We start from the raw sequence: 19417 nt of genomic DNA on the forward strand, positions 1-19417 counted from the left end.
GTCTTTCCTTGTATTTTGGTGGAAACATATCTGATAATACTTACGGATAAGTAGATTAGTTTGTACTGTGGTTCTATCTATTGGTGACATTTTGAACTGTGACATATTTGTGCACGTTGGTTTGTTGTAAACATTTTCGGCCTCATTGCAGTAAGTGCTACTTGTTTCACAACAAATCCTCCAGTGAAAGATTACAGATTTTCTGCCCAAAACTGACCAAGCAATGAGTATTTACTAACTATGCATGTGGATGTAATTTCATCATGCACTTAATATCCCAAAATCATTGTGGGAACAGGACGATCCGAATGGATTGTTAGCCTAAAGACAATGGTAGGATATCTCTTACAATTGTTCAACCTACAATGTGTCTGACATTTTGTTGTCTTGAGGAATTTCACACCAAGAAAAAGTACCGAATTCTAGATTTGTGGACTTGTAATCTCTATAACCTATGTTTTCAAATGTAAATAAACATGTTCTTTAGTCACATCTCTAATGTGAGGACCTTCAAAGCAAAATCAATTTATTGGGACCCACTTTCTATCTCTTGTACAGGTGCCCATTAAAAATTCTGACTCAGTTGATTGTGACTGATGATATAAAATCGCTGCTATGGTGTAATGGAGGGATAGAACCACTTCACTTCCAGTATACATATTGACATGAATTATTGACGTGTCTATGACAATTTATTAGAAAGGTACTTACGTTTTTGGGTCAGGTCACTATTGAAAAGATGCATGAAATCCATGCTCAGTGTGTTCACTTGTTAAAGGATGAACAGTTTACTGTTGTGGTTAGTTGAGCTGCATGTGTTGTGTTGGTTTTACAGGCTGAATCATCCTGTGAAGAGGTTCAAGCCGACGGAGCCTCGGCCAGAACCCAACCGAGGGCCGACGTTCCCGCAGTACACGCCGCCAGCCCCCTCCCCTCCCCACCAGCACTACATCAAGCAGGAGCAACCAGGTGTCATGCCTGTAAGTATCAACAAAGTTTGTAATCGTGTTTCCTCTTTCCTTATTTTTTAGTACGTTTGATGAATTGTATAAAGACATTTTTTTGGATGAAGTCTTTTATATAAATAATAATATTATTTTATATATAATATTCTTGATGGTGGTGGTCAATTTTTGTGATGCTCTTATTGTAATATCTCATCTCTGATTCCCTATCATTTCATTTTCTTATCCTTTCCCTTTCATTTAATTCATTATATATTCGCCTATTTTAGGCGTTCATTCAATAATCATATTACAGTAGGTAACGTTTCATCGAGCAATAGTAAACGTTGTATTAGTCGAGTAGTTGAGAAAATATTTGCATTGTATCAGTGTTCCACTGAGAAAGGAGTCAATCGTTAGCTGCACTGGTTTTGGTAGAGGTCAAAATAGGAAGGTATCAAAAGGGTTAAAAATATGAAAAGATGATTTGTTATCAGATCATATGTTTTTAAGCTTAATACAGTTGTTAGATATTAAATCAGCATCAACTAACAGAGCTTTGAAATGTTAACCTATAGTCTTTATCTGACTATCTGACGATGATGTAATTATTATTTGTGTCAAATAGTTTTAAATGTTTAAAGCTGTAAAAAAATATGATAAATATGAAAATTATTATCGTTTCATATTATTAACCCTTTCAGTACTCTCCAGTTTTGACCTCCACCAAGAAAAACCAGGCTGTGTGCTCATGCAATGCAATTATTTTCTCAACTACTGAACTAATACAATGTTTACTACTGCTCAATGAAACGTTACCACAATGTAAATTGGCTCTAAAGTCCACGTTACAATTCAGATTATTACTATACAGATTTATATTTCAATTTGCACAAAGCTGTATTTTTACACACATAAACAAATTAATGTTAATAATAAATAAAAACATTAATAGGTGAAAAAAAATCAAATTGGATGCAAATATTTGTAAGCCTGTACAGTAATCTTTACACACAATATCCCTTCTAGGATTTTTTTTATTCTGTTAAATAACTACAATTTTTATACTAAACAATGTTTATATTACACTGTCCTACCAAACTTTTCTAAATAAGTCTAAAAATTAACTGAAAAGGGTGACTTTGAAAAAATTCTGTCTTAGCAATTTACATTACCATTTTCGGTAATTTTCTAATCTAATGGTAACTCGTACATAAGTGTCTATGTGAGGTACGTGTTGAAGTGACATTGGAGTTAAGTCATCTTATTAACAAGAATTGTCCATTTCAGTTGGAGTAGTAGCTTTGTTAAATGAAAGACAAAACTTTACCTCAGTAAAGAAATAACTAGTCTCATCTAATTGGGAAAATTAAAAGTTGCACATAATGAGTCAAATTAAACCGATACATTGGAGTAATGAAGATTGCGACAGTAGATAATGAAAGAGATCTCACAGACGGATAAACTGCTTGTTTACTTTTCAACATTAAATTAATGCACCAAGTTTCAACTCAAGACTTTTTTATCAAGAGTTTTACACATATGTACAGGCAGACTGCCCTTCGATTTTTTTGACACCAAAATCAATATGGTCCTTCCTTGGACTAAGAAGAATCTAAGTACCGAGTTAGAGTCTCTTAAGACTTTTTTATCGAGAGTTATTGCATAGATGGACAGACAGACAGGCAGACTGCTCTTTGACGTTTTGACACCAAGACTTTACACATTAACTCTTTTAAACAATCAAATAACACTGCTCACAGAGTGTAATCTACCAAACCCTGCTCAAAAAAAATAAAATAACACTGCTCACAGAGTGTAATCTACCAAACCCTGCTCAAAACAATAAAATAACACTGCTCACAGAGTGTAATCTACCAAACCCTGCTCAAAACAATACAATAACACTGCTCAAAGAGTGTAATCTACCAAACCCTGCTTAAAACAATAAAATAACACTGCTCACAGAGTGTAATCTACCAAACTCTGCTCAAAACAATAAAATAACACTGCTCACAGAGTGTAATCTACCAAACCCTGCTCAAAACAATAAAATAACACTGCTCACAGAGTGTAATCTACCAAACCCTGCTCAAAACAATACAATAACACTGCTCACAGAGTGTAATCTACCAAACTCTGCTCAAAACAATACAATAACACTGCTCACAGAGTGTAATCTACCAAACCCTGCTCAAAACAATAAAATAACACTGCTCACAGAGTGTAATCTACCAAACCCTGCTCAAAACAATAAAATAACACTGCTCACAGAGTGTAATCTACCAAACCCTGCTCAAAACAATAAAATAACACTGCTCACAGAGTGTAATCTACCAAACTCTGCTCAAAACAATAAAATAACACTGCTCACAGAGTGTAATCTACCAAACCCTGCTCAAAACAATAAAATAACACTGCTCACAGAGTGTAATCTACCAAACCCTGCTCAAAACAATAAAATAACACTGCTCACAGAGTGTAATCTACCAAACTCTGCTCAAAACAATACAATAACACTGCTCACAGAGTGTAATCTACCAAACCCTGCTCAAAACAATACAATAACACTGCTCACAGAGTGTAATTTACCAAACTCTGCTCAAAACAATAAAATAACACTGCTCACAGAGTGTAATCTACCAAAACCTGTTCATGGCATTGGAATATTTATTTAAAATTGAACTGTATTAGACATTCTCTATGATTTATAAAGTGACCTCACCGTCTCGGACTTTTGTTATTCGGTGAGGTAGTACAGGCCGAGTAACGCATGCGCAGTTTTTGCAGATGGAAGTGGACGCGCCAAGTGGGGGTGGACTGTGCAAACGCTCAGACCCGTATGAGTTTGACGAAGACGGCACTGCGCCCATGGAGGGGTTCAATCGGAATCAGGCTGGTCAACCTATCAAGGTAAACTGAGTCCTGAGATGTGCTTGGTGGTGGCGGTCTGCTAGATCTTCTCGGCTACTTTACTTTAGTTCTTGCTTGGATGTTTGGTTTTGTTCCGCTCCTAGTTTTTGCTTTTGTCAGTGAAAACCTATTTTATTCCAACAGAGTTTTGAATTTTTCAAAGCTTACGAAGTGAAACAGTTGCTATATTTAAATGCTTAATGTCAAATGTTAATCCAACATACAGCTCAATTATTACGTATTTATATATCCTTGACCATACTATTTTTCATGTGACAGTAGTTTTTGCGAGTTATTTTTTACAACACATGTTACTATTTCACTGGCAATAAATTTAATTAAAAACCGTGATGTTAGTAAAAATCAAGCAAAAGTTGTTTTTAAAACCTTATTTCTTTTATTTCTCAAATTAAAATTGACAAAATCGACAGTAAACCATTTTTTGGTTGACTGGAAGAATTGACTTTGGAGCCTGGACATCTGGTTGTGGTGTCTACGTGGTCTGATGTATCATCAATGATGTTATCGTGTCACGCCTTGTTTTAGTGTGGAAAACTCTCATCTACTTTTTCAAAATAAGTTAGAAGCTTTCCTTCCTAAGACATGAAAGGTCAAATTATATGTGAGTGTAAGGTGGATGGATGATGTTTAAAAACGTTTAGACTCTGCCTGTACAGGTATGGTTGTTGCTGAACAGTGTGGTTTTTTATACAATTTGCTGAATCTTTCTGTAAAGTTTGTTACTGACGATGGAAGGTTTGAAAGGATACTAGGATTGAGGACATTTGCCATCCTTATGTGTACAAAAATATATATTAATGACGTAATATATAACGATGGCAAATTTCTGCAATTCTTGCTGAATCTGTATTTAAAAAATGTAAATTAGTAAAAGAAATTTAATATTATGAATTTATGAACCTAACTGCAATTGGGGATTCACAAAACAAATCTTATTTGTACATCTTAGTAAACATGTTTAAAAACTACTTGGCCACCTGTAGACCCGCTTTTAAGGTTCTTGAATTTTTTCACCTGGGGAAAATTACAACAAATCGTTAGATGGTATTATGTCATAGATAATGTTTACAAGATGACTGTCACATGGTGCAATTTGATGCACAGTTGAAGGAATGACATGTTAAAACATGGATTAAGGGGAAAGAAATACGGTTTGGGCAGGAAACAGTGAGTAGTCCATGACGGCCACAATTTATTGTATTCAAATAACCCGCTGTAGACCATTTGTGTCCTATGATAAAAAGGCCAAACTGTTGAAAATTTTCTTTTTTTTTTTTTTTTTTTTTCAATGAAATCGATAACATTGTATGTAACAACTCATTAAATATCATATTTTTAACATGAAATTCTTTTATGTTTTTCAAAGTTTACATGTATAATATACCTGTAATATGAAAAAATTTGTAAACGAATGGTTGATGCGAACATTTTAACCCTTCAACGCGTTATTTTTTTTTCATGGTCATACCCCCTCCTGCGTTGATTTTTCTGGCGGTTTTTTTTAGAGATTTTGTGTTTTATAAATAATATACGCATATTACCCAAGTTTATAATTATTTTATTTACTTCTATGTTTTTAGTGTTTAAAATTAGCCAAATTAAACAAAATTAACCTACTTTAGGTTAGTGTTCCCAAACCATTTCAGAACCAGAAGAAAAACCAGGTAGGCCTAGGCCTACATTTTGGTCTGCATCACCTCCTCCTCTTTCAAGAACATTGAACTCATTTTGTACTACAATGTTTTCACCTAGCTTATTTTCAATATCATCATCACTATTTTGTCCAAAGTCTAATACTTCAAATTCAGCTTGAGCAAAGTCATTGTCATATCCAATGAACTGAACGAAATCTTCATCTGATTCAAGGTTCAAAAGTCTCAATTTCACTGTCTCTTCCCACTGTCCTTCAAGATTACTCATTTTCAATTTATTTTAAAACATTTTACAAAAACGATAACAGTTTTAAAATAAATTCCCTAAAATATGCTAAAATATTTCTCTAAAAGCTAGCTAACCTACAAACCATTCCCAACTCATGTTTATGAAACACAACAAATTGTTCCTGTCAAAACGGGATTTCCTACTTCAAAACAATATAGTTAGCTTGTAAAACTAATAATAATAACTAAACAAAGGAACATAAAACACACAAAAATATGTCAGTAGAACATAACCATCACACTAACAATGACTGTAAACAACAACAAACGTAAGCTGACAAACGATCGGCTGCACGGCAATGACGTCGTCTTGAATGCAGCTGATTTCTCAGATATTTTTTCTAAAGTTCGATTTTTCGAGATATCAACTCAATTAATCGAAAGTTTGAATCTTCTCCTTTCGATTGGTATACATTTTTCATTGAAAACATTCGATAGTTGTCTGTTACAGCTACAAAAATAACCGACTACTCCATGACGTACTCAGTACGGCAAAACGCGATCTCAAGTAAAAGTGTCATGACGTACCTAGTACGGCAAAACGCGTTGAAGGGTTAACAGATTTTAACAGAAATTAAAGTTACGTAAAGAGTGAATGGTGTTGTAGGTTATTTATAATAGAAGCGATGTTTGGGGTTTACTGTGTGTGTTGTGGGTGTATTGTTACAACTGCTGACCATGCCCTGGGGCACTTTGCAGGAGGAGTGTGACAAGAAGGGACTGGACCCCGCGGCGCTCAACGGGCCGAGGCTGCAGTCGAGTAACCTCTTCACCAAGGAGGCCATCGAGGCCACCAGCTTCAACGATCTAGACCAGATATTTGATAACTCGGATGACACCTCTAGCGATGAGGCTGTAAGTTCGGAAGATACATGATTGGATTGTATTTCATTACGGTTTACGATATGTATGTAGACGCAAAGTCGAAAGTCCTTATAGGTACGTGTTAAATGGTTACAGTTTTATAACGTGAACCAGGTACATTGTCATGTACATAAGACAACTAATGGTTAAGAGCCGGCTGTACTGGCAGCCATCTTGATTATAGCCTCATAAGAAAAATGTTAAAAACTTTTACAACCTTATTTTTTACTGTAGAATTATGCAAGATCTCATTACACATCTAGACACTTCCTAGTTTTTTATATCATCGGTGAAATACTAAAAAAGTATTCAATTGAATAGAAAGACTAAAACCTGGTTTGATATGTATGAGACATCTATAATGGATAAAAAATAATGGTGTAAAATTGCGTGGATGCTTAACATTGTTCTTATGAAGGAAACCATTTTAAGGTATTTTATTAAAAAGTAATAAATAAAATTAATATAAATGGTCAAAATACGTTTGGAAAGTTATTATTTCACAATATCACTGCCGAGGCTGTGTGTGTGTAAAATTCAAAGCTGAATCTCGAATCCACCGAATTTTCAGGCAATTGCTAATTTTTGTTTACTTTGTAATATATTTACTTGTGTAAATACGAATGTATCATCCATAAGAAGATATATGTATATATCTTTCTATTTTTTATCGTAACTATAGGTCGCTTAAAATTTTTGGCTAAGCGCTCCTACTGTGCCAGATTTCTTTCAATAGTAACAAAACGAATGAATTTAGTGTATTACTAGTCAGAAATAACACAGGAATTAACAGAATTCAGAATCGAGACCGTAATTTTGGTATCGGATTAGAATTCTTTTGGTATTGGTCCATCCCTATTAAGAACAATATTCTGTAAAAAGATATTTGTTGGAAAATAAAAGTTCGAAAACCATTTTATAATTTAACTTGGTATTAGATATTGATGACTATAAAACAATTTTTTTTATTTTTAATTTTGAACACTGAGACCTTTTATGAGTTAAATTGCTATTAAGATACGATTTTTTTTGGATAGTATTGAATTTTGTACTGGTCAAAGCTGGATTTTGCTATTGAGTTACTGATCCATCCTGCTGCTATGTTTGTGTTGTAACTCGCTTATCTCTTATGTACAATGTCACAGGGGCTCATATTCCAAGTGCAGATGCCAACTCCACCCGGCTCCAACAAGGCCGGAGATGACTTTCCTGGCACGCTGGTGGTGCGGCCGCCGCGGGGCAGCGGGGGCGTGCGGCCTGAAGAGCTCTCCAAGATGTTCCCCACGCCCCCGTCCCACGAGCATAACCCCATCTCATCCCCGTGTGGAGGCCACCTGGGTGACACCCCTGTCCACGAGCCGCCCGACTTCCTGCCACTGCCTCGTGTAAAGCAGGAGTACCACCTCGGCAGTCCCCAGCATGAACCTATAGAGGTACGCTCACTCTACGCTCACTCTACACGTAACACATAACGTAGCTACGGTGAGAAGGGATGGCTGCTGGGAAACCAGACAGACCTCTTTTGTAGTATTAGGCATCCCTGATGTCAAAATGATACAATGAGTTCGTTTTTGAAAATCTTGTCACTGACATTTTTGTATCTCTTCAAATGTGGATACTAGATTAAAGGAGTCAAGTCTGTGAGTGTCAGATTTCAGTTGCTGCACTAAGCAGAAGTTGGAATAAAGCTGAACGCAGGAATTTAAAGTTTTTCTTTCTGTAAGCAAGATTTGAGGTAAACAATCTGAACTATTATTGTGGACGTCCTAGAAGGCGTAAAGTTTTAAAATTGCATCCATTTAATTGTTTTAAAAACTTTTTAATCATGAATTGGTTAAAAATTACAATACTTTAACATTCTTGAATTATAAAATATAGTAACTATAAAGTTTAAAAAGTTGATGATAATTATTTTAGTCCTTTATTAATTCCGATAAAACCTTACGTAGTGACCGTTCTTCTGTAAGTTTTGAATAGCTTCTTAAAAATTGAAGATTTACGTCTGTACTAGATTTTTTTTTCACTACCATTCTGAACAATGTAACACTTTGTAAGGCCTTAAACCCTTTAACTGCCATAAGATCGTTGACACCTAGCGTAGTTTTATGCAGAGGTCCCGAAGTGGTGAGAATTTTCCCCATTTCCAGCAGTTTTTGACATACTATTTATTTCAGGATCATTATTTAGAATAAAACATTATCAACAATTTATATAAATATTTTCAATACCAATTGAACATTGAATATACATAAAAATACATACACATAAAAAAATAGAGGTAGAAACGATACAAATCCTTCTAAACTCACGTACAGTGCACGTGGTATCTAAGTAGTTTGATTAATATCCACAAGATTGCAGCACTATTGGGACAATTATCTCATATATACTCGTTTCTGTTTTGATATTGCGTTCACAAAATAACGTTGTAGTGTGCAAATGCAAATAAGACAACAACTTGTAACCAAGGTAATTCGGGTGTAGCGACCATAATATGAATATTGTTTAGTAATGAAATGTTCAGAAAAATAATTACACGAATGTTGAAAATAGTTAACACTTTGTCATGTTATTTCAAACTGCGATTATCAGACCATACATGAGATTTTTTAATGCTTTTTTATTATAACTAGCATTTTTTATTATGTAATGGACGGTGTATAAAATATTTGGTTGCTTTGTAGTGATTTTTTATGAAAGTGTTTGGATTTAAAATAGTAATGTGTAAAATTCTACGATTAAAAGGTTAATTAATTATAATTTTACTTTTGCCTAGTGGTGTAGAAATAATATGTATCGCCTTGTAGGACTGGTCTTACGTCTTCCGACCCCCTCAGATGTGGAAGTTTGTCGGATCGTCCAAGTACGCTCCTCTGACGAACCTGCCGAGCCAGAACTTGCCCCCCATCACCATGCCTTCTCATTGTGTGTACAAGCCTTCCTGGCTCTACCCCCACCACCAGGATAAGCCTACGAGGTAACACACGATGCAGCTTCAACGTAATTAAGTAGACGTATTTACGTTGCTTTACGTAAATAATTGTAGACGTTACGGTACGAGAATTATGTTTTTACATAATGGCAAAAATGTACACTAGCAAACCTGCTACTCCAGGAACTGGTACATACATTACCTTTGTTACCAGGCACTTTTTCCAACTTTGCAAAGATATTTTGTAAAATACTAAAATTTGTTTAATTATGCAGTGTCATACATGATTATTTTATGAAATTACGTAATTTTATAATAAATATTTTTATAAGTAAGAAAAACATTTTATGTTGACAGATATTTTTTAATGTTGGTGTAAATTTTTGTATACTTTTAAAAATACAAACTCTAACATTTGTAAAGTTATTATAAATTATTTTTTATATTGAGAAAACTTGCGATGCAACACTTTATTGAAAATTGTCATTACCTGATGTGTATCATGTAATATTGAAATAATTTTAGTTTTCCATGCTTAAAATATTGCTTTGCATGAAAATTTTGAAATGGCATTAATTTAGTAATAAGTATTATGATTTTTGTAGCAAAACTCACCATATTTATCGAACCAGATATGTTTAATTTTCTTATATCAATGTCAAATACCAATTACATTTGTGAAGTTAGAAGCAATGTTCAAGTTTTCTATTTAGAACATTTTTAATTTCCATTTTATTACATAATAACTGTAAATAATATAGTTTACTCTCACCTAGAACGCAAGCAAACAAACTACTGACACGAGAATAAATCAAACAAAACAGGAGGCTGAACTTGTATTAAAGACTTATAAATATTGAAATTGATACTAATAGATAAATTATCTTATCCACTATCCAATGGCACCATTATATTTATTGGAAAACTTATTACTTTATAAAGTGGCTATTTCTCTTATTTAACTGATGAGAATTCATCTATCTTGGTTTAATGTTTGGAAATAAAAATGTGTGTTTATAAAATTTACTTTATTTGCAGTCTTGGGGAAACCTTTCTAATAAGAGAAAATTTATTTAATTGTTAAGGTATTTGGATAAATAACGTCCTGTTATTTTTGTAACTACCTCCAAATCTGTGTAAGTAAGATTTCCTACTTTGATGGTTAAATAAATGTGTAATGTTATACAAAATTGTTAACAAAGGTAAAAGAGTTTTATTCCTCTTCAGTCAACTTAGTAACAATAAATGTGATGAAAATTGAACAAAGCGTATTGTGTTCTAGAGCAAAGGGTATTTATTGTGTACTTTATGCAATATGTTATGTTTAACCATTCATTTATTCCCAATATTCAGTATTTAAAATTGCGTTGTTGAAATAAATTTTCAATCAGTGTGAACTCGTGTTACAGTCACATGAACAACATGTTGACACCGGTGCATCAGCCACCTAGGAGTACTGGGCCCCCGCTGCGGGGTATGTCCCCCTACCCCGCCAGCCCCATGTCGTGGCGGGCCCCGCCCACGCAACCTCCCCCGCCCTACAGTCCCGCCCAGCCCCCCAGCCTCTACAAGTCCAGGCCGCCAGAGGCCAACAGTCTGGTCGTCAACATTCTGCTGGGTGACACAGCACTCAACATCTTCCGAGACCACAACTTCGACAGTTGCACGCTTTGTGTGTGTAATGCCGGACCCAAGGTAGAGCCTTCAGTCGTACCGTCAGACAATCCAATGATCGTGTATTTCTACGATTGTATAGGCACTGATCATTGGATTGATTGATGGTAGAATATAAACCTGATTTTTGTTCATTATAAACGGTTATGGGCTATCCAAAATGAGTTATAATATTGCAATAATTACATTGATTACTTTACTTACATTTATTACTTATGTGACAGGTGGTGGGGAACATTCGAGGAGCGGACGCTGGTGTGTACCTGCCCACTGGACCACCATTCTCAGGCGGGGTGTTCTCTCCTGCCCATCATCCCCAGGAGGACGACCCAATCCGCTGCAGTTGTGGTTTCAGTGCGGTGGTGAATAGGAGACTCTCGCACCGGTCGGGACTGTTCCTGGAGGACGAAATGGAAATAACGGGACTCATAGAGGAACGCGAGGAAACGAACCATCCGGGGCTCGTGGGGGCCGCGTTGGGTGTCATGGATCTAGTGAGACAACAGTGCGTTGTGGTGCATAGTGCTAGTAACTCATTGTATCGTGCCGCGCGCCAACACAGACCCTTGTCCGCACCACCGTCCATCAATCTGCTGGAGTTCGGTGACGGCAACCACGTGACTCTGGCCGCGCTGGAGCAGGGCAGGCTCGCTTCTGCGCACACGGACTCTTCTTCCGTCTCCATGTGCAAGGTGAGTTCACAGAGTTCTTATTCACAGTACTTTCGGTTTAGTTTTATTTCCAGTAGGCACACAAAAAATTAAATTTTTACAATCTGCGTTGTAGTATAAACAGTCCAGTAATAAATTATTCTATTTCAAGTGGTACGGGGTTGGGCAATGATCTTGATGTCCAAGCATTCTCTGACTCATTACACGTTTAGCCCACACTTAATCTTGGGTCTGCTTGATGTTTTGTGATTGAATAAATTGTATGATATGAGTCGAAATCCTGCCAGCAGCACATTTTGTCTGTAACTAGTTTTGTCGTTAAAAATGTTTAAATCCTTGGATATCTACCGAAATCTACTTTGTGATGTTTGTATTCAGGACATAATGAAAAGAAGGAGAGAGGTTGTGGTACACTGTGGTACAAAATGTTCAATGTTCAAGAGAAGGATTGAAAAAGCTTACAGTGACTTTTGCCAGATTGACTGATGGAGGTAGTGAACGAGTAGTAAACATTTCACCAACACATGACTTTCTTTTGATTTCCTGCAAATTTAAATGTGCTTACTTACAAGAGACTTCATTTGAAATATTAGCTAGCACAAGCTATGTGGGGCCAGATTGAAATGTTATTCACTGCCATCACGATCTTCTCAATGTGACTGGATACTACTAAGAAAAGTATCTTAATAGTGTTGCTTTGAAATTATTATTAATGTATTTTGTTCCTCATTTTTGTATTTATTAATTGTTGGAGTGTTTTAAATTCTATACAGTTAGTTTCTGGCCTTTCATCGTATCTTTTTTTTTACAGGAGAAAACTTCTATGCACTTAACATTTTCTGTTTGCAGTATATTTGAGAAATATTTTAACGTGGCAGTTTCATAGTACTTTTGTCCCCACAGAATTAGTTTTAGTCTGCTATAACAAACAATAGGCTTTAGTAAAATCACTTTCACAAAAACAGATAATATTTTAATTACACACAACCTTCGCTGAAAATTCCATTGGCTGCACTGTATAAAGTAGCTTTATACTTGTACTATGAAAGATCTGGCAAGAGCAGAGTGTTGCAGGAAATTTTCAGGTACCTCCTTTTATAGTTATCCATAACAAAGAAAGACATCTATACTTTATTTTTTAAATATAAATAAACAATCTCTATGTGTAATTGCTAAAAATGTTTCTATTTATAATTTATTTAATGTGCTAGGCCTTGAGCATTAAATGCATAAAAATTAATTAAAATGTTGAAGAAGAAGTAAATATTAGTAATTCCCAACTAAATTGAGTATTGTCCAAAGCCCTGTTTTCGGACTAAAGTCTGTATTACAGACTGCTTTCCATAATATTTTTAAAGTTTCCTTTTATTTTAAATTTTACAATATTGATAAATATAAGGGAGTATGAATACTCCAAAATGTGGTTGCATCACTTTGGGGTCGAAATTTACATCTAAATTTAAATATTTAATTATACATGATTAGTTTATTTGATGGAGCAATAGAACATCAAGAAGGTTTGTTTTCATCCAGGTGAAAAACACTGTTATTCAGTAAAACTTTCAAAATCTGGAAACAACAATAATGTGGTGATTCAAATTGAATAAAATTCAGATAACAGAAACCAGAATTAACTATAAAATTGTTTCATCAGTACAATGCAAAATTTCATAGCATTTAATAAAGTTCACTACCAAAAAGTCTGTATACTGCGTAACTGTGGTGAATCGTACATATATGTTAGTTGAATTACATACTTATTTAAGGTGTCATGTTATGGTAACATTGTTAAGTGAAAATATTAATCACAAGTACAGTATTTCAGCTCACTACTTCATTGACAACTTTTAGAGTGCCGGACAAAGTAAAAATAAACATTATAATATAGCACAGCACTTATTTCCAGGAACCATGACCACTATAAAAGTGATATGCACTATAATTAAAATTGCAGCGTTTGTTGTTAACAATAAATTTACAGTATTGTAACATCTTCATCTATTCATTGACCTGATACTTGCACTGATCTGAACTAGACTAAGACTGAGGTTTTTACATGCTTTTTAAAAATCTTTAATGAAAATCGCTCTGAATATTATAAATGTTGCATACCAGATGGTAATAAGAGGGTTTTGTGGATATCTATATATATAAAAAATGAATGTTTGTTTGTATGTCCTTTATAGAATCGTAAACTATTTGACCGATCATTATAAAAATTTGTATGTTAATGTATTTTTCAACGAAAAAGGTTTATATGCTATCCCCATTGATGTATCTCGCCACCAGGCGGCGCTGCAAAAGTTAAAAGTTTTTAAAGCACCTGCACACTATAAACTGCGATTACGAGACAGTCACGTATATTAAATAGCGAAAAACTATTTGAAGGCGCTAAGCTTTGATGTACGAGGGGGTACCCAAAAAAAACCGGAATTATTTTATAAAAATTATATATTATCAAATTTTTTACAATACGACCTTATCTCCTTCAAAATAATCTCCATTACAACTAATACACTTGTCCCAACGGTATTTCCATTGATTAAAACATTTTTTGTAGTCATCTTTAGAAATGGCTGCAAGCTCGAGCTTCGTTTTTTTCTTAACCTCTTCAACGCTGTCAAATCGTTGACCTTTCAAGTCTCTTTTCATGTGTGGAAATAAAAAAAAGTCGCATGGAGCGAGGTCAGGCGAGTAAGGTGCGTGGGGCAGCGGAACCATGCCGTTTTTGGCTAAAAACTGCCTAACTGAGATGGCTGTGTGTGCCGGTGCATTGTCGTGGTGGAAGAACCAGTCTCCAGTCTGCCACAAATCGGGTCTTTTCTGGCGAACTTTTCGCTGAACCGAGCTTCAAGTTAACCCACTACTCTCTGATAGTTCCTCAATTGTCTCTCGACGGTTGGTGAGCACAAGTTCACGAATTTTCTCAACATTTTTGTCCGTTCGAGAGGTTGATGGACGTCCAGAACGAGGTTTGTCTTCAATCGACATGTCGCCATTTTTAAATCGAGCGAACCACTCGTAGACCTGAGTTTTCCCCATAGCATCATCTTTGTAAGCTGTATTCAACATTAAAATAGTTTCTGCAGCATTTTTACCAAGTAAAAAACTAAATTTCACAGCTGCACGTTGTTCACTTAAACTTGCCATGACAAAAAACGAAACAAGAACAAAACAGGGTTAGCGAAAACAGTCACTACAAACGAACAGAATGCACTAGGACAACGGAACTGGGGTCACTGAGCTCGCAATGGGTTGTGCGACACACACGCCTAGCGGCAGGAATGTGTACTACACGCTGCCGGCTGCCAGCAATACAATTCCGGTTTTTTTTTTGGGTACCCCCTCGTATATTTGTCTTCAAAATACATTTCTGGTTGAACTTAAAGCTTGAGTGTTAGACCAATTTATAATAAAGTACATGTACATAGACAATGGCTATTATTTGACAGATGTTCTTGATCGTGGCAACAATACAAACTCTACATCGTCGTTGGAAATATAATTCACTTGAACCAGAAGTACACATACACGGGCAAAGCTTACGAAAAGCGTGCGAAGCCGCGGGAAACAGCTAGTTTCGTATAAATAAAGTTGTAGCTTTGGAGAATTAATTCTTCTTCAAAATCCAATAAAAAGTTTTGACACAAGACGTTTACTGAAATTCTAATTTTTATGTGACAAGTTTGTTATAAATGGTTAGGTTAGGTTAGGTTAGAGTTTCTCATAAAAAAATGTATTACAGATCAAAGTTTCAGGGGCAATGGAATTGTAAGGAAGTTAAGCATATTTTTCTTGAAAACAATGATTAGAAGTTTTTATTATTAGATGCTGAACAATTAAAGGAAACAGAAGGAAATTGGTAAATGAATGCTCTGCAGACAGAATGCAAGATGGAGAATACTTTTTCAGAATCTGTAATATTACGGTTTCTGTTGCCATGAAACTTTGGAATTGCATCACACATAGCTTGTTTTACTTAGTTTGCAGCTATGAGCAATTTCAATATAATTTTGGTGACACATTTCTTTGGTAAATTGTTATTGTACAGAAGAAATAGTAGAGGTCCCAAAATATACCCTTGAGCAATGCTCACTTTAATTTCTTCCCATTGAGATCTAGATTTTACATTATTTAAAAAAAATAACAGTTCTTTGATACGATTAACTAAATAAGATTCAAACCACACAATTGATTTATTTGAAAAACTTTACTATTTAAGCTTTTTTAAAAGGATATGGTTCACACAATCAAAAGCTTTAGACAAGTCACAAAACACACCCATGGTTCTCTGTGACCCATCCAAAGCCCAAGACACTTCATTTACAAGTTTATTAATGGCCCCTAAATGTACTGTGACTCCTCCTAAATCCAAATTGATCACAAGTCAAAATTGAATTAGGTTCTAAAAAATTTGTAATTTGGTTTAGTGCTAATTTTTCCAATACTTTAGAAAATTATAGCAGTATTGAAATTGGATGGTAATTATCTGAATACTTTACCAACAAGAGTGGTTTTAATTCAGCCCATTTAAATTTGTTTTTGGAAAACTACAATTTTGGAATGATTGATTAATTAAAACTTGTATTCTGTAGCTGTTCAAAGGATAGCTTTGTCCCTATCCTTACTGGATAAGGGGTGTCCCTGCCCTCTATAGGAATGAGCACGCTTGTTACTAGAAACTATTTTTTTTGTTTTCTGAAAGTGACGGCAAGCTTGTCCGTACATGTGTTTGCCAGTACAGGTACGTCATCACTAGTTTATACTCACGTCTACGTATTTTGGTTTTTTTAGTCATGCTCACCCAAGTATGCTTTCCATGTGAATATGGTCCAAATCCAAATGATTGCATTAAGACTCTGCCATGGAATTCATCTGCTCTGCCGGGAGAATCAGCTGAGTGTGCAGGGATATCAATCAATCAAACATCTTTATTTCATAAAAATGTACATATCGTACAAGAAATAGTGTCAACAGAGTAATTGGTTTTAATTTTAAACATTTACAATGTCAATGAACAATAAAAACAAATGAGACAAAACAGAAAACAAGAACCTCTGTATACACAAAATTACACATTCTTAACTAGGTTTGTGCAGATTAGTTTAGGGTTTTTCCCCTTCTTTCGGGCCAGAACAACATTAGTTCTAAATACAGGTTTTACAAACAATCATACAAACATTGAGCCTACAAATAAAAATATTAAAATTAAGTGTTTTCACCTTCTTTCAACTTTCATACCTGTTCTATTAGAGTAGTCCATCAACAATTTTCTTTTGAATAAAACGAAAAGGGGAAAAGCACAATGTATTTCAATGGTTTCTTAGAGTAAGTAGCTCTTCAGTTGAGTAAAATGCAGATTTTATTAAAAAATTTTTTAATGATTTAAGAAATTTGTTCGGATTTTTCTCTTTTTTTAATATTTTGCGGTAAACAGTCAAAAAATTTGTTTCCTTTAAAAGAAGTTTTCTTTTCGAAAAAGCACAATCTATGTTGTTCAACTTGTCGATGTGATCTAGTATTATATGTATGTACATTTTTCCCTATTGTAGTTTTATTATTTAAAAGTATGAATTTTATTGTCTCAAAAATATATAAGCTATACACTGTAAAAATCTTCAATTCTGAAAATATATGTTTAACAGAGTCGGATTGTTTCAAATGGAGCATAATCTTTAAGGCCCGTTTTTGTTGGATTAAGATTCTGTCCATATTTCGTTTTGTTGTTGTGCCATATATACAAATACCATAAGAAATGTGGGAGTGGATTAAGGCGTAGTAAATAGATTTTAATGTTTCTATGTTACATGATAGTGCCATTCTTCTTAGAGCATAAAGGCCACTTGATGTTTTGCGCATAACAAGATTTACATGCTCATCCCACGTTAAGTTTTCATCTATAACTAAATCCTAGAAATTTAGTTTCTTGTACTTGGTCCAGTATCTTATTTTCGACAAATACTGTGGGTCGTAATTTATTCTTAGCTTGCTTTGTTGAGAAGGAAATAAAATTAGATTTACTAGAATTCAAAAGGAGATTTTTACTGTCCCAAAAAGTCTTTTACCAACGACAAGCCAATGTGAGAGGAAATTTCTATTTGCTCTTCACTTTCCGCAGTTACAATTATGTTTGTGTCATCTGCATAAAGGCAAACTTTATTATCATTGCCCCATACTACTCCAGGTAGACCTTTCAAATAGCATAGGAATAGTAATGGGCCCAATATAGACCCCTGGGGGACACCATGGTGAACAGTTAAAAGACGAGAAGCATATTTTTCCTTATATCTAACTTTTGCATTTTCTTTATAATGATTAATTTCAACAAATTGTTTTCTTTCTGACAGGTATGATTTAAACATGTCAATTCTGTACTTTTCACTCCAAGAGTATAAAGTACATTCAGTAACTTACTGTGTTCAACACTATCGAAGGCCCTTGACAAATCCAGAAAAATGCCAATTATTTTTTGCCCTCTATCAACAGATTCAATTATTGATTCAATAAACTCAACTCCTGCCGTTGTAGTAGACTTACTGGACCTAAAGCCATGTTGTTGTTTATCTAATAGCTCATTAGTTTCGAGATAATTAGAAAATTGACTATATACTACTTTTTCTAAAAATTTTTTGAGAATACTGGAAGTACCGATACTGGTCTATAGCATTTCACATCCTCTAAATTACCCTTTTTTAAATATAGGTATAACTCGGGCTATTTTAAATTTATCTGGAAATATACCTGAGATTAGGGAATGATTGATTACATGAGTTAACGGAATACAAATAAAAGGCAAAGCTGCCTTTATAATTTGTAATAGGAATGTCATCGTATCCTGAAGAGTACTTATTATCGAAGGATGTTATTATTTTTGCAATTTCATTTTCTGTTACCATTTTGAATTGAAATTTTTGTGTTGACTTGACTAACATTTAATAAAGTAGCTTTTGCCGAGTGCTCAATGTTTGGGATTACTAGATCTTTAACTGCATTCCACAAAGAATTCATTAAATGTTTTCACATATAACAGATGGATCAGTTATGTAGTGACCCAGATGAAATAATTTAGTGTTTGTGTAGGTTTTTTGACAGTTTTCCCAGTTTCTAAATTTACTAAGTTCCATGTAGTTTTAATCTTATTTTTTGAATTCATAATTTTTTTCCTCAAAGTATAACTGTTTATTACTAATTACATTATTTCGTAGATCTTGCTTTTTACTTTTGATTAATAATTTTAATTCGTTATCTTTACATATTTCTAAATTGATGAGACCCCAAATAAGTTATTTCAGTTTGCTTTAGTTTTAACTCCTCATTAATCCATTTATTTCTACTATCCAACTTTTCTGTAATATATAATTTTGGAAAATTAACATCAAAGTAATACTTAAATATATTGTAAAAACTATCATATTTGAGGGGAATGGTAGATTGAGAGACATCTAACCAATGTTCTAA

At 34.4% G+C, this 19417-nt stretch overlaps 1 protein-coding gene across 3 annotated transcripts in view; it reads left to right on the top strand.

Annotated features, from left to right (window-relative positions):
* LOC124367315 (mediator of RNA polymerase II transcription subunit 13) overlaps positions 1 to 19417 on the top strand; it is a 132414-nt gene that overhangs the window by 92205 nt on the left and 20792 nt on the right. For 2 of the 3 annotated variants that reach the window (XM_046824042.1, XM_046824044.1), the window contains 7 exons: positions 836 to 980; positions 3726 to 3857; positions 6518 to 6673; positions 7828 to 8115; positions 9490 to 9659; positions 11024 to 11309; positions 11513 to 11980. In XM_046824042.1, the coding sequence (XP_046679998.1) occupies positions 836 to 980; positions 3726 to 3857; positions 6518 to 6673; positions 7828 to 8115; positions 9490 to 9659; positions 11024 to 11309; positions 11513 to 11980 (1645 nt within the window). The remainder of the gene's footprint in view (positions 1 to 835; positions 981 to 3725; positions 3858 to 6517; positions 6674 to 7827; positions 8116 to 9489; positions 9660 to 11023; positions 11310 to 11512; positions 11981 to 19417) is intronic. The other variant, XM_046824043.1, reaches the window with a different exon arrangement.

The sequence above is a fragment of the Homalodisca vitripennis genome, chromosome 8 (genome assembly GCF_021130785.1).
Source record: "Homalodisca vitripennis isolate AUS2020 chromosome 8, UT_GWSS_2.1, whole genome shotgun sequence".
NCBI lineage: Eukaryota > Metazoa > Arthropoda > Insecta > Hemiptera > Cicadellidae > Homalodisca > Homalodisca vitripennis.